Raw genomic sequence first — 20,115 nt, forward strand, 5'->3', positions numbered from 1 at the left:
TCTGTGGAGTCTGTTGCAGTCAGAAAGGTAAGATCACTAAGGGCGAGGAAAATAGTGCCAAGTTAAAGGGTAGATAACAGATTGAGCTTAAACCTGGCTTCGACACGGTGCCCATTGCCAAAGCATCCCTCTGGTTAATTTACACCCCTTCTGGAGTACTTTTGGGCCCCTAGTTAGACTTCTACAGAAAGGGTCAGCCTTTGCACCAATTGAGCGTATGGTACCTTTGCCTGGCTCTTTGCTGGCACCAGCCCATGGTTGCACTCTGAAGATGGAAGCCTCACCAGTTCCAACCGCCTGGATAAGCTTCCTAGGACACTAAATCTAGGCCAGACACCAATCTTTGGTCCAGAAATGAATTTAGCAAGCGCAACACCTTTGTCCCACTAAGAGATCACTGATGCGCAGCCCCGAATTTTCGAGGTTGCACAGCCTCTGATTTCAATCCAGTACTACTGAAGACTTGAAGTTTTGCTCAGGTTAGATTCCGATTCAGTTTCCTCGGAGCATTTTAAGTATGTTTCTTGAAGTGCAATTATATCACCGTTTCCCATTCCCATAATCTGCCATTACTTGGGACATTTCCTAGACGCATTAAATCCCTTTAAGCTGAAGAGTATTTTAACGACAGCAGATGTGATGCGTAATCATGCTTAAGTGCACCCTATTGCATGTCAAGTTAGCCCCTGGATTTTCATACGAGATGTATAGGATGGCGACCCACTGTGGCTTCGTTTTTGTTTGAACATCTTTCTTTAAACCTTTCCTCCACTTCCAAATGTCCCCCAACTGAGAATAAGAAAAAGTTAATTTATAAACAATTATGAAATTATCTCTCTGTGCCTTGGAAAGCTCTTTCTAGGTGTCCATGCCAAAGGGGAAAAGCCACCAGTTGCAGATTTTGTTCCAATTTGTCTGTCACTGAGTGAACTGTTGTCGTAAGAGTAATGTAGCTGGTGTGCTATCCCAAAAAATGAAGCTGTATTGGTATTCGTGAAACCTTTCCAGGATATCGCAAGGTCTACTCATTTTCTCAGTGCATCGTTGTCCCAAGCAATTTACACGACGCAGCAGGATAAGCACACGGTTGATTCACAAAATGGTGGTGAATGTCTCAATAAGTGTCCTCTGCTACTTCTTAGGCCTTGGAATCGCAAGTTATCTTTTCTAAGGATGGCTTTCGAGGTCTTCAAATTTCCTTGTCAATGCATCATTGAGTGTATGGTGAACTATGAATTCATCATGCTTTGTGCATGTTGCACCACTAGGCTACTTTCTGCCTCTCCACTCTGGAAGTACCCGCCCCACTCACCAAATCTCTAGTTCATGGATCCCCCGTCCTCTCAATAGCCTTGGAGTTCCAGTCATGTATAGGGTCCGGTTCGCTACCCCGGCCTATAGATAATGTTCACTGTTCCAATTAGTATTTTCCGTGTAGGTTTTGGCCAAGACTTCAAAATCCCACAGGGTTGTGGTGTCTTATTGGTCACAGGCTACAGAGAGGTAGGGGTGGATGGTGTTTAACATGCCGTACCTTCTTCAGTTTCTTACCTCCCGTCATCCTGGTCATCATTTCCGGTTCACAGTGAACAACTTGACTCATGTAGTGCCTCTACAGCGTTCTCTTCTGGTCCGCATCGCGGTCCCACGGAGAGACGCTCAGGCAACATCACTTTTCAGCTCACACAGGCAGGCCTCAACTTCTGAGGTTATCCTCGACAAAGATTCAACCCTCTTTTTGACTAAGTAATTTGTGGGCTGCAGGATGAGGGGTGTTCCTGCTCCCTGCAGGTTTTGAGCAAATAGCTTGTCTAAGGCGTGGCCATCTTGGCCTGTTCAAAGCTCCACCACATGGCATTTTTTCACGTGCATTTGTTTAAAAAAAGAGACTTTGAAACAAAACCAAGATACATGGGGTTAAATTTGTGTAGTACAGTAAGACCACACTAAAGACGCTTTGTAACCACAAGGAGACCGTTTTCTCTGGGTAAAGTATTTCTTGCATTCATCTGTTAGGCAGCAAACAGGTTTCTCAAGTCAGTTTCGCTGTTCTGTAGTAATAAAAGTATTAATGTGTGTTTGATCAGTACACCTGCTCCAAATAACATGTTATTGGTCCACATTTATTCTCACTACCATGGCATTAAAATATTCACCAAAACACAAACAAATCAAAGATCCTGCAATACAAGGATTGTGGCAGGTCGCTACACATATATTCAAACAAATCTAAAAACAACACCAGAGGGGCCTTTAAGTACACACACGTCACAGGGCAAGTTCAGCCATCCAATAATTTGAAGACAAACTGACATGAACTTCACATGGACAAATGCAAACAGTACTAGCAGTTTGTTTTGCACTTTTGTCATATTGCACACACAACAGATCAAACAATTTACATTGTGCTTGCAGTGAATGAAATAAAACAAGCAACCAGATACACCATAAACTAATGGAAACATCTTCGTTTATTTACCTGTTGTATCACAGGAGCCTGTACCCCGGCCTGCATCTGTGGTATCACTTGCTGCTGTAAAACCATTTGCTGTTGGGGCTGAATAATATATTGTGCACCGTTAGCTGTTCTTACCAACTGCAAGATCTGGCCTGAAAGCAAAACAAAAAAAAAATCAAGTTATCTGGAAGAAGACTAAAAGCAATACTAAAACGTTGGGGTTTTTAATTGCAGCAACAGTAATTCGTAAACTACAATAAATGGACCTGCTGCAATCCTGCAACTAAATGCATTTAAGTATAGCATTTAAAAAAAATCATCAATTCTCTGCGCTATGGTCTACAATGTTACCAAGCATGAGCGAGGAAAAGGTAGGAGAGGGAATATCCAGAGCCATCATTCTGTGCAAAGAAATTGTTACCTGAATTTGTTAGTATCTGCTGTACTGGTGTGACACCAGCAGGTAAAGCCGGTAAAGCCAAGGTAGCTGCTGCAGCTGCTGCACTCTGTAGAAAAACAAAAGCATAAAGAATTGGTAACGTTTAAAATAAATCACTATATTTGAAGTAGGTTTGCTTCAATATACCACAGTAACTATTGGCAAGTGTTGTTTGCAAGGATCACTCCAGTGTGCCCTTGATAACTACGATTCCATACAGATCCATTCACATTTCCATCTTGAAGAAAGATGGTGGCCAGAAACAACTTAGAACTGCTTTCCCACTTTATACAGTAGATCCATGTGACCCAGTGCCTCCAGTTCAAGTGCAAAGCACATGAATCCCAAGCTATAGAAGCCCTGCCCTGACAATAAGTATGTACAATAAACCTTGATTCTACTTCTTTAGGACCCATCTACTGAATTCAAGATGCATTCATTGTGATGTAGGACCATCCTGGATACAATCTACGTTCTATTTAGAAACAAAGACTAAAAGGCGAGAGCGCCAAGTCATAAAAATATTTTTTTTAAATAAAGGAGGAAGTGCTCCAGATGACAAGAGAAAAGACTCCAGGTGAGGGAAAAAAGATATAATTGGCGTCTCCGGCACAGAGAGCGCTTTGTGTGCTAGCAACTTAAAAAGCAAGTTGCCAGCAACCATCACATACAGGAATCGGATAAAAAACACTTTCAACTTTAAAGGACAATTTGACAGAATAGCCGAGGAGCCACCCAGAGGTATGTTTCAAAGTTACATTGCCATTTCAGAAAAAGAACGGATTACAATATGTCTTTTTTTGCCCAAATGTTTGACTACACTATCAACCAAAGATTAATAATAACTTAACTTAGGAAAAAAAGTACTTTGATGTTGCCGGGTTTTGATAACAGCTTGCACCAGTCATGAATAGTGTGGTGATGTTTTTTTTACAGTCTGTCCTCCATAAAGAGGTGGAGATCTTTCTTCAGCTTTACAATTTGAGCCAAATGAACTGAGAGACCTGCTTCGACAGACAACCTACATACTGTATAGAGATCAAATGCAGCAGGCTTAGGCGTAGAATCAGTAACTGAAGAGTGTATTTGGTAACAGACAACTTTTTTAAAGTTAGTTTTACTTCATGCAATATTTCCGAGTTAGATGTGTTTGTTCTGTCTTAAGAGGGTTACTTCTAATTTTTCCTTCAGTTGGTCTGAAGTGGATTCTTACAATCTAGAATGTAGAAATATGCGAAGTGCATTACATAGGAGATTCCACTACTTTTATCTGTCCAATTGTTCGAAGAGAACCTTTGTTTCAGCGCAGCTCAGCTTGTAATTTAATACTTTACTTAGCACATTTTAATTATCTTAGAGTGACTGCTATTGTGTGCGGTGCTTCACTGTGAACCAGATATCTTAGCATGCAGCTAGCTTGGTTTGACAATTGGCTACGGTGATGCTGTCAATTTACCTCACTTTCCTCCGACCCTCCATCAGCGGCAGCAAACAATTATGATATTAGTCAACTTGAGCACCAGAAAAAAAAACCCACAAGAGTCCTACTAAGGTGCTTCCTATCAAATGCTTTCTCCAAATACAGAGAGATATTCTATCCATTTCTAATGAACAGTCACTCATACCCAGTACATTAAAGTATCTGGTCAGCTATTAGCTGTGATTTAATAGCTTACTAGCTTTTGCACACTAGCTTTCACTTATTGTAGGACCCACATGTAATAAAAAACAAGCATTTGCAATGCAAGAGGTCTAGCATTAGTGAAACTTTGAGCTATTGCCGTAGCAAATGCTAATGTTTGTCCTTTTTTTGTTTAACAATATCCCAGCAGTAGCAGAAGTAACAAAAGAAATGTCATGAATGAAGGAAAGGGTGCTGTACCGAAAGATGTTACTAGGTGTCCCTGTGTAATTGTAAAGGGACCTCCATTAGGCACATTAGGTACTGCAACCCTTCATGGAATGATAAAGAGAAAGATTGCTGCTGAGGTTAGCTTACAATTTGTTTTATTGAACTCCACAAGGACACCTAGTAATAGCCTGTAGTACTGCACCCTTTCCTTGAGACCTAATAAGGGAATAGAATTACATGCTGCACTGCAAATGCTATTCAAGGAAAAAATAAATAGAAATGAATGGCGTGCAGCCGCCATGTTTAAAGTGAATACATTTAAAGTGAGCATCAAGAAGTTGGAGCATTTTTGTTTTGTAGCCTCTGCATTGTATCGCACTTTAATTTTATATGTTTAAAGATATTTGCGCACTGTGTCATCAATGCCTGATAAATAGCAGACAAAGGTGGGCGGCCACCATGTTGAAAGGTAAAAGCAATAATGTAAAAGCTGCTGACCGCCTTTTTGTATTTATCTGTTTCATTGGCACTCTGTGCTTTAGCTTCAGATGTTTATAGCTACAGCGTGGCACGCAGTGATTGCTATAAAAGAAAACAAGCATTGAAAATGCAATAGGTCTCGCAATAGAAGAGTTTCACATTTTTCGTTTTGCGAGTGGCGTTGCGTGGGTGAGTGGCGTTGCGTGGGTGAGTGGCGTTGCGTGGGTGAGTGGCGTTGCGTGGGTGAGTGGCGTTGCGTGGGTGAGTGGCGTTGCGTGGGTGAGTGGCGTTGCGTGGGTGAGTGGCGTTGCGTGGGTGAGTGGCGTTGCGTGGGTGAGTGGCGTTGCGTGGGTGAGTGGCGTTGCGTGGGTGAGTGGCGTTGCGTGGGTGAGTGGCGTTGCGTGGGTGAGTGGCGTTGCGTGGGTGAGTGGCGTTGCGTGGGTGAGTGGCGTTGCGTGGGTGAGTGGCGTTGCGTGGGTGAGTGGCGTTGCGTGGGTGAGTGGCGTTGCGTGGGTGAGTGGCGTTGCGTGGGTGAGTGGCGTTGCGTGGGTGAGTGGCGTTGCGTGGGTGAGTGGCGTTGCGTGGGTGAGTGGCGTTGCGTGGGTGAGTGGCGTTGCGTGGGTGAGTGGCGTTGCGTGGGTGAGTGGCGTTGCGTGGGTGAGTGGCGTTGCGTGGGTGAGTGGCGTTGCGTGGGTGAGTGGCGTTGCGTGGGTGAGTGGCGTTGCGTGGGTGAGTGGCGTTGCGTGGGTGAGTGGCGTTGCGTGGGTGAGTGGCGTTGCGTGGGTGAGTGGCGTTGCGTGGGTGAGTGGCGTTGCGTGGGTGAGTGGCGTTGCGTGGGTGAGTGGCGTTGCGTGGGTGAGTGGCGTTGCGTGGGTGAGTGGCGTTGCGTGGGTGAGTGGCGTTGCGTGGGTGAGTGGCGTTGCGTGGGTGAGTGGCGTTGCGTGGGTGAGTGGCGTTGCGTGGGTGAGTGGCGTTGCGTGGGTGAGTGGCGTTGCGTGGGTGAGTGGCGTTGCGTGGGTGAGTGGCGTTGCGTGGGTGAGTGGCGTTGCGTGGGTGAGTGGCGTTGCGTGGGTGAGTGGCGTTGCGTGGGTGAGTGGCGTTGCGTGGGTGAGTGGCGTTGCGTGGGTGAGTGGCGTTGCGTGGGTGAGTGGCGTTGCGTGGGTGAGTGGCGTTGCGTGGGTGAGTGGCGTTGCGTGGGTGAGTGGCGTTGCGTGGGTGAGTGGCGTTGCGTGGGTGAGTGGCGTTGCGTGGGTGAGTGGCGTTGCGTGGGTGAGTGGCGTTGCGTGGGTGAGTGGCGTTGCGTGGGTGAGTGGCGTTGCGTGGGTGAGTGGCGTTGCGTGGGTGAGTGGCGTTGCGTGGGTGAGTGGCGTTGCGTGGGTGAGTGGCGTTGCGTGGGTGAGTGGCGTTGCGTGGGTGAGTGGCGTTGCGTGGGTGAGTGGCGTTGCGTGGGTGAGTGGCGTTGCGTGGGTGAGTGGCGTTGCGTGGGTGAGTGGCGTTGCGTGGGTGAGTGGCGTTGCGTGGGTGAGTGGCGTTGCGTGGGTGAGTGGCGTTGCGTGGGTGAGTGGCGTTGCGTGGGTGAGTGGCGTTGCGTGGGTGAGTGGCGTTGCGTGGGTGAGTGGCGTTGCGTGGGTGAGTGGCGTTGCGTGGGTGAGTGGCGTTGCGTGGGTGAGTGGCGTTGCGTGGGTGAGTGGCGTTGCGTGGGTGAGTGGCGTTGCGTGGGTGAGTGGCGTTGCGTGGGTGAGTGGCGTTGCGTGGGTGAGTGGCGTTGCGTGGGTGAGTGGCGTTGCGTGGGTGAGTGGCGTTGCGTGGGTGAGTGGCGTTGCGTGGGTGAGTGGCGTTGCGTGGGTGAGTGGCGTTGCGTGGGTGAGTGGCGTTGCGTGGGTGAGTGGCGTTGCGTGGGTGAGTGGCGTTGCGTGGGTGAGTGGCGTTGCGTGGGTGAGTGGCGTTGCGTGGGTGAGTGGCGTTGCGTGGGTGAGTGGCGTTGCGTGGGTGAGTGGCGTTGCGTGGGTGAGTGGCGTTGCGTGGGTGAGTGGCGTTGCGTGGGTGAGTGGCGTTGCGTGGGTGAGTGGCGTTGCGTGGGTGAGTGGCGTTGCGTGGGTGAGTGGCGTTGCGTGGGTGAGTGGCGTTGCGTGGGTGAGTGGCGTTGCGTGGGTGAGTGGCGTTGCGTGGGTGAGTGGCGTTGCGTGGGTGAGTGGCGTTGCGTGGGTGAGTGGCGTTGCGTGGGTGAGTGGCGTTGCGTGGGTGAGTGGCGTTGCGTGGGTGAGTGGCGTTGCGTGGGTGAGTGGCGTTGCGTGGGTGAGTGGCGTTGCGTGGGTGAGTGGCGTTGCGTGGGTGAGTGGCGTTGCGTGGGTGAGTGGCGTTGCGTGGGTGAGTGGCGTTGCGTGGGTGAGTGGCGTTGCGTGGGTGAGTGGCGTTGCGTGGGTGAGTGGCGTTGCGTGGGTGAGTGGCGTTGCGTGGGTGAGTGGCGTTGCGTGGGTGAGTGGCGTTGCGTGGGTGAGTGGCGTTGCGTGGGTGAGTGGCGTTGCGTGGGTGAGTGGCGTTGCGTGGGTGAGTGGCGTTGCGTGGGTGAGTGGCGTTGCGTGGGTGAGTGGCGTTGCGTGGGTGAGTGGCGTTGCGTGGGTGAGTGGCGTTGCGTGGGTGAGTGGCGTTGCGTGGGTGAGTGGCGTTGCGTGGGTGAGTGGCGTTGCGTGGGTGAGTGGCGTTGCGTGGGTGAGTGGCGTTGCGTGGGTGAGTGGCGTTGCGTGGGTGAGTGGCGTTGCGTGGGTGAGTGGCGTTGCGTGGGTGAGTGGCGTTGCGTGGGTGAGTGGCGTTGCGTGGGTGAGTGGCGTTGCGTGGGTGAGTGGCGTTGCGTGGGTGAGTGGCGTTGCGTGGGTGAGTGGCGTTGCGTGGGTGAGTGGCGTTGCGTGGGTGAGTGGCGTTGCGTGGGTGAGTGGCGTTGCGTGGGTGAGTGGCGTTGCGTGGGTGAGTGGCGTTGCGTGGGTGAGTGGCGTTGCGTGGGTGAGTGGCGTTGCGTGGGTGAGTGGCGTTGCGTGGGTGAGTGGCGTTGCGTGGGTGAGTGGCGTTGCGTGGGTGAGTGGCGTTGCGTGGGTGAGTGGCGTTGCGTGGGTGAGTGGCGTTGCGTGGGTGAGTGGCGTTGCGTGGGTGAGTGGCGTTGCGTGGGTGAGTGGCGTTGCGTGGGTGAGTGGCGTTGCGTGGGTGAGTGGCGTTGCGTGGGTGAGTGGCGTTGCGTGGGTGAGTGGCGTTGCGTGGGTGAGTGGCGTTGCGTGGGTGAGTGGCGTTGCGTGGGTGAGTGGCGTTGCGTGGGTGAGTGGCGTTGCGTGGGTGAGTGGCGTTGCGTGGGTGAGTGGCGTTGCGTGGGTGAGTGGCGTTGCGTGGGTGAGTGGCGTTGCGTGGGTGAGTGGCGTTGCGTGGGTGAGTGGCGTTGCGTGGGTGAGTGGCGTTGCGTGGGTGAGTGGCGTTGCGTGGGTGAGTGGCGTTGCGTGGGTGAGTGGCGTTGCGTGGGTGAGTGGCGTTGCGTGGGTGAGTGGCGTTGCGTGGGTGAGTGGCGTTGCGTGGGTGAGTGGCGTTGCGTGGGTGAGTGGCGTTGCGTGGGTGAGTGGCGTTGCGTGGGTGAGTGGCGTTGCGTGGGTGAGTGGCGTTGCGTGTGTGAGTGGCGTTGCGTGGGTGAGTGAATGGTTAGCTGTTGCTTATGCGACGTATAGCACTTAATACTAAAGTAGGCAGACCTTCTTAGCCTTTGTGAGAATAATAGCAAAATAAAAATAAAAACCAGATCAAGTCAAGGACGCAAACGGCACCATGCTATTGTTTATTTACTCAGATGATTTGCATAAAAATGTAACTTGTGAGCACGTTTCTCTAACTCTCCAATAATCCCATTACAACACTTTGTACAAATGAGATTGGGACTCATCCTTCCGAAGTCGAGAAAAATGTGCAACGCTGTGTTGTAGTTAATTTTTTTAATTAACAAAATGCAAATAATGTGGAGAGATTTCAAGTGATTCAGGAATGGGCGCCCTTGTAAAGAGAAAGTATGGCCGGCCTGGGCAGTGATAGGGGAGGAGGGAGGAGAAATGCGAGTCACGGCAGCAGCAGCCTTTGATGTGCCTGCCGGCCGGCCGTGAATAATTAGGGGGTGAGAAATGCACTCGGAGGGCTGCCTTTGATGTGGTAATGCGAGGCAGGCAGGCAGGCGGCTGGTGGCATTGTGCACGCGCTTTTTAGGGCTTGCGCAAGCGCAATGACCTAAAAAGCACATGCACTTGAAGGAATCGCCAGTGGAATCGCCAGTGGTGGATAAACACTGGATAAGCCCCTATAGAGCTTCGCCAGCTATGCGCTGAAGCGCATCAGCAGGCGAGCCCTAATAAATGGGAAAGAAATGCAGTGTCTGACTTTCTATTTATTTACTTTTGTAGCAACCTAAGCACACTGAACTTTCGCTTTAAACGGGTGAAGCTAAAGTGCAGCGTGCCGTGAATACTAATGAAGTAATTACATTGTTGTTTTTTTTAAAAAGCTGTACTTTGTAAATAAAAAAAATTGCCTCCTCTGAAGCGTCATGGTTTGCAGAAGCGGGATAACATGTCGGGTCTCGCACAGCAACTACATACCAGGGCGGGTTGCTAAAGGCGGACAGTATGTCGTACCTGCTTCAGCAAGACAGTAACTAAATAGTGCTCACGAACTGTTAATGAAACCTAGAGGGTAAGGACACATGTAAAAGGCGCTGTCCTCATGAGAGGTAACAAAGGAGGGACTACTAAGTCTATTCACGAATCAAAAGCCATAATTCACAAAGGATAATAAGAGGAGCCCATTGAAAGGGTGGGCGGAGCTTAAAGTCTATACCTGAATATGGCAGGTCTCGAAGAAACAGCACAATCGCTACCTAGGCGAGACCTAAAAAGGGGCATGTCTTTTCGCCATTTCTCTCAAATCAAAGTTAAAACCTCTCAAGTCTTTGTATTTGAAAACTGGCCTTCAAAAATGAAATACGCTTCCAAAAGATGTCGAAGTCTTTATTGATGGAAGTAAGAAAGTTAAAATTCCTTTTTTCCCCACATTCGTTTAATGTTTTTTAGCTATTTTTTTTCCTGTGATGGGGTTTACAAAGTTAAAGCATTTTTCTCAAAATAAATTACAATTTTACACCACTATATTTATTTATTCAATTTATAAAAGCGCACTATCACTTAGCAGGCGTCCTGGCGCTAAAGTAGCTCAAGAGGGGGAGAGAGGGAGCGGGAACCGGCCACTAAATCTTGGGGAATAGCCAGGTTTTTACACTTTTTCTGAAGGGAAGGAGCTCCCTGATTTGCCTAATTTCCCACGGGAGTCTGTTCCACAATTTAGCCGCTGCCACCCCCAAAGGATCTACCCCGGACCGGACCTTTCGAAATCTAGGAACCTTCACCAATTTCCCCGACGAGGAGCACAGAGTTCTTGACGGGACGTACCAGTCGAAATTTTTCCGCATACGTACAGGTCCAGTCCCGTGAACGGCTTTAAAAACGAGGCAGAGAGATTTAAATTGCACTCCTGTCTCAGGGGAAGCCAGTGAAGTTCTGCCAAGGCTGCAGAATCAGAAGAGATTCTCGGCCACCCTAAAACTAGTTTGGCAGCTGCTGACTAGATCCTTTGCAGTCTATCCAACAGGAAATTAGGGGATTCCAGCAAGAGAGCGTTACAGTAGTCAAGCCTACTGAGAATCGAACATCTTGCTACTTGTGCGCGTACCTGAGAAGGTAGTAGCGGAATTTTTTTTCGGAGGGATCCGATGATCGCAAAACAAGAGGCAGTTGTTTTTGTGACCCGAGCTTCCAGAGTAAGCTTATCTTCAAATATAATGCCCAGATTGCAAACCGTAGTTAGATATACTATCTAGGTGGATTCCCCTTCAAACTAGTACGACTCCTGATAGTGATTGCTAATATACCCCATTTATTTAGTTGCCACTTCTGTTACAACTCCCCCCCCCCTTTTACTCATAACCTTGTTCAGAGAACATGGTGTGGATTCTACAGAACATTCAGCACCCATTTGGAATTGTAGGTGTCGATTCCACTTTAGCTTGCAGGAATTGTCAGAGATCATCCCTTTTGGTCTGTGAAACTACTTTCTCTAGCGTTTAATTTTATCTTCAGGTTTCTCCAATCTCTTCCTTATCTTTCCTCCCCTCTTCAGTTCTGCAAAACGTACTAGGCCTGTTCTTCTGCCTAATGTCTTGTTTGCCTGTAACACTATGCCAAATCAGTCCTCTTCCTGTTTGTTCAGTAGACACTTTATGTTAGGGAATGCAAGTATTACTAAGCTTTGAGGGACATGCATATATCCATTTATGTGACTATTCTTGTTAGATAGTATACCTACATGTGATCAAACATCTACCAGTGAAGGATCAGCTATGTTTGATGTTAGAATTCCAGTGGTTTTGATAGCTGAAGTCAACTTACAGGAGATTTTTTTTCCAAGTCAGACAAGGATCTTTTGACAGTTTTTCTAATACCAAAGTAGAAAATGGCAAATAAGACATAGGTCAGCAGTTAGAGATGATGGTTTGGATGGTTTCTTCAGTAGGGTACAACATGAGCAAGTTTCCAGGTAGGAAGTAACGAGGCCACATTTATTGAATTTAAGAAGCCCACATGACTGAGGACCAATAAAGCCCATACCAAGCTTTAAGATTTCTGGAGAATAGGCCTGCTGGAGAGGTAGAGAACCAATTGAATAAGAGGAGTGGATATCCTCAAATGACATTTTTAAAAAGCCAAGAAAGAAGGAGCCCAGGTTGATTTTTGAGGTACAGATATGCTCCATCATGATAGGAAAAAAATTACAATACATGGCAACAATCTTTTCTATCAAAAAAAGAGATTGTCACAGTTCCTCAGAAGGTAGAAGACTTCGCTGATAAAAGAATGAGCTGACAGTAGAAAAAAATCTGACTTTGGCTTCGTGTGGAGACCAATTGGTCTGCAAAAGATTGCTTGTTTGTTTTACAAGCTTATGAGAAGCCTTGATTGGCAATTTATAGGTTTTTTGTTTTATTGCAGGACTAAGTGGCTTTACACTTGAAATCCAATGTTTTACATTTACTCTTTTCTTTCAGTACGTTCTCAGAGAACCGAAGAGGGGAAGTTCAACATATAATGTGCAGCTAGGAGGTGCAATGGAGTCCAAAACAGTGGAAGTGTATACATTAAAATTATAAGCATTGGCATCCATCCATATTTTTCAACAAAACAGGAGGTTCCAGTAAGAGGTTAGTAGAACGGGTATTTGCTGTCATCTTACACCTTGCTCGGGAGGATCTTGGTTGAGAGGGTGGTTCGTTTTTAGAAAGTTTGAGTTTATTGAGAACACTATAATGGTGTCAGAAATAGAGGTTACATTCAAATGTGCTCCCCTTCTCCTCCGGGCATCCAAGAGAAAGCAGTATGTGCTTAATGTCATGGACTGCTTCAAAGTTTATAGTGTGGAGTCAGCCTGCTGATCGACCCACAATGACAAAATAACCACCTTGAGACAGGAGGGAAGGTTTTCCCTCACATCCTGAGATTAGTGTAAAAATAATAAAAAGGGAAGAAAAACTGGAAAAAAAATGCTAAAAAAACATTGATGGAAGACGCAGAAGGATTTTCAGCATCCAAGAAGAGCGGTTCACTTCCTCAGTATAAGAGGTAATGCAGAGGACGTGAACATCTCACAGTCCGCATTAAAGAGGTTAACAGAAATCAGGTATATTTGGGACTCCATGAACGGGAAAAGCACTTACAATGTGATCTTCACACAGCAGTCACTTATTTTTAGATAACATTAGCACAATATGGTAAGCAAAGGAATTTAACTCATGCAAACAGTAAACTAGATTAGCTGTCACAATTAGAAGACATCAGACTGGAAGAAGAATGAAACATACTGTGAAAGGGACTGTTTAGCAAACAGAAGTAGCCTTTCCAATGAAGCACTTGTATCCAAACATCAATAAAAAGGATAAGGTTACTTACATGGCAAGCATCTTTTACGGGCATCTAGTGCGGTAGATTCACAAGCTTTGCATATCTCTGCCACCTAGTGTTGGGCCGGATGTGTGCAGTTTCTTTGAAGCATTTTGAATCAGGAGGTAGAGTGACTCCTCCTCTTGGGAATACTGCGCATGGGAATCGACTCCATGTTAGAAATTTTCCCCGCAGACGGGTGAGAATGGAGTATAGAGTAAGTAGAGAAATAGAGATGTCCAAGTGGTAGATAGAATGCGTCCGGGGAGGAGGGAAGGTGCATGTAAATTTACACTAAATCTCAAGAACAGATCCTTACAGGTAAAGTAACACTTTGATTGAGGCATGTGTGGCTGTAGATGCACTTACTTTGAATAGACTAAAGCAGTGCCCTCAAAGCTGTGGCTAACCTTGGGGTGTTGTAATTGTTTGAGGGAGTGTTTTTAGCACTACCCGTCTTACATTAGCTTGCTGGTGTGTAAAAACATCCACACAATAATTTTGTGAAGGTGCGTGGTGTAGACAATGTAGCTGCTTTGCAAATTCAGCTAGAGGGATGATACCCAGCAAAGCCATTGAAACCCCCATATTACGTGTCGAATTCTCTCTAGGGGACATGGGTAAAGTCATTTTGGCTTTAGAATTGCATGTTCGAATGTAATTTACTATCCAGCGGGTAAGCCCGACTTGGATATTGGTTTTCCTTTGTGAATGAAAAAGCAACAAAAAGTTGCTTTGTTTTTCGAAGTCTTTTGTTCTGTCAATGTAATACAGAAGTACTCTTTTTACATCTAGGGTATGGAGAGTTTTTTGCTACTGTGACTGGGTGAGGGCAAAAAAAGACAGGAAGCTTAACTGACTGATTAAGGAGGAAATGTGAAACCATCATAGGAAGGAACTTTTTGCCTTCCCTCCACTATAACATGTCCACCGCTCAAATTCATTTCATATTTCCCTATACTAATTCCCCACTAATCCTGATGCAACAAGTAACAATGTTTTGTATAGTAGCGTTAAACAGATCGATACTTTTATTATTACAGTGGAAGATATCTTTTCCATTTGGCTGCATAGCAAGCTCAGGTAGGTCGTCTACGTACTTCTTTAAGGATGGTCATACATTCAGGTGGGAGGTTTAAGTAACCTAACTGACCGTGTGAGCCAAATCGCTAGATCCAGTTCCTTTGGGTCTGGGTACCTGATCTCTATTGTCCTGAATGAGAAGATTCGGCTAGAGGGCACGCTTCTTGTGCGGAATACTGAACTACTGATAGGTCAAGTAGTGTTGTGAACCATGAATGTCTTGTTTATGTGCAAATATCCTTGACCAATTCATCCATGGAGCATTGCCCTTGGATAGTGGGTGTTGCAACCTAGATGCAAAGTATGGCCTTTTGATTTGTTTGCGGTACTGAACAGATCTATGTGTGGAAATCTCCACTTGGGAGGAGGACTTAAGGGTGGAGTTCGCACTTGTGGACTTGTTGCCGCATCCTGCTGAGGAGATCGGCATAATTGTAGTCTGTCCCTGGAAGGTGTTCCGCTAAGAGATGAATGTTAGGATATAGAGCCCAACGCCAAATGGTCAGAGAGGTGCGATAACTGGAGAGAGTGTTTGACTGCTATAACTAATCTTAGATATTTGTGAAGAGCAGGATGTATTCGAATATGAAAGTAGGAGCCTTTCGAGTCCAGGGCGTAGAGAAAAAATGCCTTGTTGCAGGAGAGGGATCACATCTTGTAGAGAGACCATATGAAATAGCTCTGACAGGATGTAATGGTTGAGAGGCCCAAGATCTAATGTAGGCCAGAGTCCCATCGTTTATGGGAATTAGAGGGAGTATACTCCTAACCCTTGGCATCGTAGAGGGGCAGGTTATATTGCACCTTTGATGTTGAAGGCTTGGACTTCCTGTGTGATCAGATCAGTGTTTGGTATTCCGGAGAGCGCTTGCAAGAACGAGGTGGAATGTTTGAAGGTGTGTTGATGAGCTCCAGACAATAGCCATGTTGGACAATGTACAACACCCAGTGGTCCGATATTATGGTCTGCCAATTTTGACGAAAGCTTTGTAACCTTTTCCGGGCAGGCGTAGTGTGATCAGGGGATGGAGAAGTGGGTCACTGTTTAGTGGTGGTGGTAGCGCACATGTGGAGGCACCTCTGCCCCTACCTACCCTTTGCATTATTTACCCACAGAGAGGAGTGATGACTCTGGCCACAGTTGTAGGAGTTAGAGGATTCCGATTTGTTTTGGCACTGGCTCTATGTGGGGAGCAGCGAGGCACCCCACGGGATTTGAAGTGAGCCCATGGATTTGGCAACCTGTGCATCTTTTTTCATTCTCTTGAATGCCTCATTCCCTTGTGGGCCAAAGAGATGTTCCTTGTCGAATGGGACATTGAGAGGGGTTTACTGGACATCTGGCTTAAAACATGATACGCACAAGCATGTCCGCATAATAGTAAACTGGCATTAATGCCCTGTGCAGCATGATCTGCAGAATCAAGGGCGCATCTGAATGAAGTATTAAAGATGAGAAGTTGTGCAGCCACTATTTTACCTGATGCATAGATACATTAATCTGGTGGAATCTGCTCTCTGTAAAATCGGGTTTGAAGATTAAACCTTGCATTTCTTTTTTGCCCTGGGAGTAATGATACGTGCTAATGCAAGGTCTTTGAAAATGTATCAATGTTAAAGCATACCCTTAAGCATAGGGAGATACTAGACGACCAATGCATGAGGGGAAGAGGGTCTCGAGAGGAAATCCTCTGTGGGTTCCTTATGTAAGGGTACCTGATGGTATGTAACGCCCTGCTGATAAGTTAGTGATAAAAGGTGATGTCATTGGAGGGGAGAGTCTGGCAGGGTATAGATCTGAATCTGGGTCCGCTGGAGGGTCCACGTCGGATACTGACCACGGCTCAGGTGCCTGTGGTGTGTTAAAGATAGTCCTACATGTCTTGCTCCCCTTATGGAAAACGGAGGGGTAATGTCAAGTGGGTCACCCAATGAATGAGAAGAAGAGGGTGAAGATGGTAGAGGAAGGGGCTAGAGGGCAGTGGTGGAGGTGGCGGAGGAAGAGAAAGAAAAAGCACTGGTTGCTTTATCAGCTTTCATCTGCTTAGATGGCACAGGCTGAACAATTGTTTCTTCAAAGGAGAGTTGTTGCTTGTGTGGCGCTTGCAACACTGCTTTAGCCAGGATACGACCAGTAGGATGAATATGCATTTTTTGCTTGCCGTCAAGCTTATCCATCTTATGGAGGATGGGCTCTACAGAGGAAGCAGAGTCCTTGTGTGGCATTTTCAAAGTTTTCGGTGACTAGATAGTTTTTAGTACTGAAGTGGTTGGTACCAAAAGAGAGAGCTCCGTAGACTGTTGGCTCGGTGCCAAGGTGGAGGGTTTGGTCAAGCGCATCGAGCCAGATGGTGTGACATCAGAATCTTGTTTTTGTGCCAAACATGGCCTGATGGCAGAGGTGGCCAGGGAGCTTTTTGCTCGATCAACCTGGAGTGTGTTTATTTATTTTATTTTTTTTTAAGTGTGAGAACTGGGTTGTCAGTACTCACGGTACACTGACCCAACACTAGATGGTGGACGTATGCAAACCACATTTATCTACATCTACAAATGCCTCAAACACCCAATTATCAAGCATTTGCAATGCAATAGGTTTTTCATTTACAAGAGACTTATTGCATTGCAAATGGTAGGCATCACGGACAGTGGGAGGGAGGAGGATGGGTGTGAAGAAGGCACGACAAAGGGAGGGCGGGCAGAGGGGAAGGCATGGACAACAGGAGGGACGGCGGGGGCAAGATGGCACGGACAATGGGTGGGGGGAGTAAAGAAGGCACCAAAGCATGACGTGCCTGCAGTAGCAGAAGCTCACTTTAAATAAAATAGTGCTCACAGTCTAAATAACACGTACCGTGTAACAACCGAAGTAAAGGGGTCAGTTGCCAAGGGAGGTGACAAATGAAGAGGAGGTGATACTAAGGAGGGACTATCCAGCCTATTGATGAATCAGAAGCCAGGATTTAGAATGGACAATGACATGCCAATGGCAAATATGGGCGGAGAGTGGGCGGGGCTTCTATTCCCTACGCCTCAACAATAGGTTCCCACTACAATGTACACCGAACGGTTCAATTTTGATGCTTTATACAGCCATTGGCAGGTGTGTACCAGCAGGAAAATAGCAAATAGCCTCTATTTGGCGCTGCCATCCTGTACTCTTATTACCCAATAAAATACACACTGAAGATGCAAATGGGAAACGTGATATTTTCACATCTTACCACCCACAGTTTCTCGGAGGCATCTTATCTCCACTCATTAAATACAGAATGCAATATTTCATACCATGCCAGATGAATTCATGTGCTGGATCAGTTTCGAGTCTTGCATGATCACCTGCTGTTGGGGTACTGTAAATGCAAATAAGCAAGCTATTATTTCAATGAAAGACTGACTCACAATCAATAGTTTAACTTTTGCGGCTATATAAGAAAAGGAAGAGGAGAGGGAGAACATTTGCTTTGCTTCCAATTTGGACATTACTTTGAAATAAGTGGATTCATTTTTCATTATAGGCTTTGAATTTTCATAAACATTGCTCTCCATCTCCTCCTTCTGAAGCAAAGTTGTTCTTAAAAGATCAGATACAAAGATACTTCATATAATTAAGGTTTTGATATAATTAAGATTTCAGTATGCTTTTAGGGCGTGGGACATGCAAATCATCGCAGAGAGGAAGTAAAATCAACCTAACAATTGTCAAACCCGTATGTGATCTTTTAGACGACTTTCTCACAATAGGCTTGCTTGTGCCGCCATCACCACCACAATCTTCTTTCAAAACCCCTATTCTAGGACAACACAAATACAGTCCTCATTTAGAGGTCCAGCCAAGCAGAGACCAGGCTTGGCAGAGCAACTCAAACACCTAGGGGGTCTACTGATTTGCCCTACCCTGGTGCGTGAACACACCTCCTCCATAACGTGCCTGGACCTTGCCACCATCGAAAAGGTGGTTTGAAGTCTGGTCTCCTGAGCTGTAGAGCTGCCGGCCCACTTCAATAGAAATGAAACAAAAAGACAGGATTTTTTTTAACCTTTATAAATACCAATATTGCTGCCAGTTGAGGGCCAGTTGCGATTTTGATAATTACATAAAAACAATAATGGTAAAATTATTAAATCAAAAAGAATGCAGTTTATGATTTACCATACAGCGACAATTCATTGTATCATGAGTTGTCAGATGAGTCACTCAAGAAAATGCGGACAACCTCAATTTTATTTTTAAAGCTGCATTATATTAACAGTTCTCCAATTAGAATGGGTATTTAGAAAGAACAAGTGCAGCTCAGTTTCCCTCGTAATCATGGAAAGAAGTGTTGCTCTTGAATGTCTTATTGATGTCATGAAGTGTGATGGGGCAGAGGGAATTCCTTTTAGTATTCACAGCTGCTTTGCGACTTTTGCCCAAACTCTGAAGATCATGCAGCAATATTCAATGTGATGTTCACATGGCCACATGAGCCCAGCTGTGAGGTATGAACCGCTTAAAGCCATATGACCGATATTAAGTGTATATGTATATACGCACACATACATAGATACATTTTAGGTGCCATACAATTGTGATAGAAAATGTCTGATGCTAACCTCAGTCACTGATTGGTGTCCGGTGTCTACGAAGCTTCTATATTTCCCCATTCTTTAAAGCTTTTATCATCTACAAATAACTTTCACCTCACTCTTTGACCCCCCATTGGTGCTTTTAATAAGCACTATTACTGCAGTAAATGCTACTTTTTAAAAATAACTTCAAATGACTGCAGCTATCAAAATGAATTTGAGTTACATTTCTAAACCAGTTGTCATCTGACCTCCATCAAACAATAGGAAAGACTTCAAAATACAAGTAGTGGGAAACGTTTCTGTCTTGAAGACAGAACATCATTGATTCCCACAGTGTAACAAACAGAGTGTTAATAAACGATATTTGAGGGGAAATGCATACTTTTATAGAAACTGGTTCAATGTTTGGACCAAATCACATCACCAGTTGGATAGCATGCACTGAAGGAAGTTGATTCAAAGTGGACCAAACATCAGTTAAGATGTAGACTTCTAGCCCATCGAGTTGAAGGCATCTGCGCCTTACTTCCCCTAGCTGCGGGAATTCCAGTGTAGCAGGTGCTAAATAGCACTACTACCCCACCGTTCTGGAGGCTCATGGTGCCAACCATGACTTTGGCAGCAAGTTCACAATGCAGATGAATAAACAAGTAGGCACATACTAGCCTTTCTAATTTAATATCACTTTTCTGTAAACGATCCGAAATTTGAGTATGTGAGTAAGGTGGGGATCTGTGCACCCTGTCCTGAAGAAGAAGCCTAGCTTTGAAACATGTCGACGCACACATGAGGTGTTGTACATGAACATACAAAATACCTCAAAATCACCCTTTTAGCAGTACCAGCACGGGGGCCCATTAAAGTTGTTGTAGACCTCACGTGCCAGGTACCTTTTTAGCTTCACTCTTCGGAGCCCACCACTCACTTATACACACACAAGAAACCCACATGCACCACACATGGCCAAATAAAGTGCTCCCACGTAGTCGCTGGTTAGCAGCACGCCGCATCCCGTAGAGGAATTGCGAAGACACCAATGATGAAGCATGACACCAGGTCCTTTTGGTGTGTGAGGGGTATTTAAAGAACACTATGTGCACCCCACCATTGTAGGGACCACTCTAATGAAATCTAGATGTGGATTATTTTTGTTTAACTAAGTCTGTAGAGGGAGAACGAATCCACTTTTTCTCTTCTCCCCTGTTATATTTGTTGTTCTGGGTGAGAA

The 20,115-nt window shown here is 46.3% G+C and overlaps 1 protein-coding gene across 4 annotated transcripts in view; it reads right to left on the reverse strand.

Annotated features, from left to right (window-relative positions):
- The window catches only part of GTF2A1 (general transcription factor IIA subunit 1), a 176,465-nt gene that overhangs the window by 118,356 nt on the left and 37,994 nt on the right, over window positions 1-20,115 (reverse strand). For 2 of the 4 annotated variants that reach the window (XM_078659998.1, XM_078660001.1), the window contains exons 4-7: window positions 18,213-18,314; window positions 17,604-17,668; window positions 2,880-2,964; window positions 2,480-2,610 (exon numbers count right to left, since the gene is read on the reverse strand). In XM_078659998.1, the coding sequence (XP_078516124.1) occupies window positions 2,480-2,610; window positions 2,880-2,964; window positions 17,604-17,668; window positions 18,213-18,314 (383 nt within the window). The remainder of the gene's footprint in view (window positions 1-2,479; window positions 2,611-2,879; window positions 2,965-17,603; window positions 17,669-18,212; window positions 18,315-20,115) is intronic. The other 2 variants (XM_078659999.1, XM_078660000.1) reach the window with 2 other exon arrangements.

The sequence above is a fragment of the Lissotriton helveticus genome, chromosome 9 (assembly GCF_964261635.1).
Source record: "Lissotriton helveticus chromosome 9, aLisHel1.1, whole genome shotgun sequence".
Classification (NCBI taxonomy): domain Eukaryota; kingdom Metazoa; phylum Chordata; class Amphibia; order Caudata; family Salamandridae; genus Lissotriton; species Lissotriton helveticus.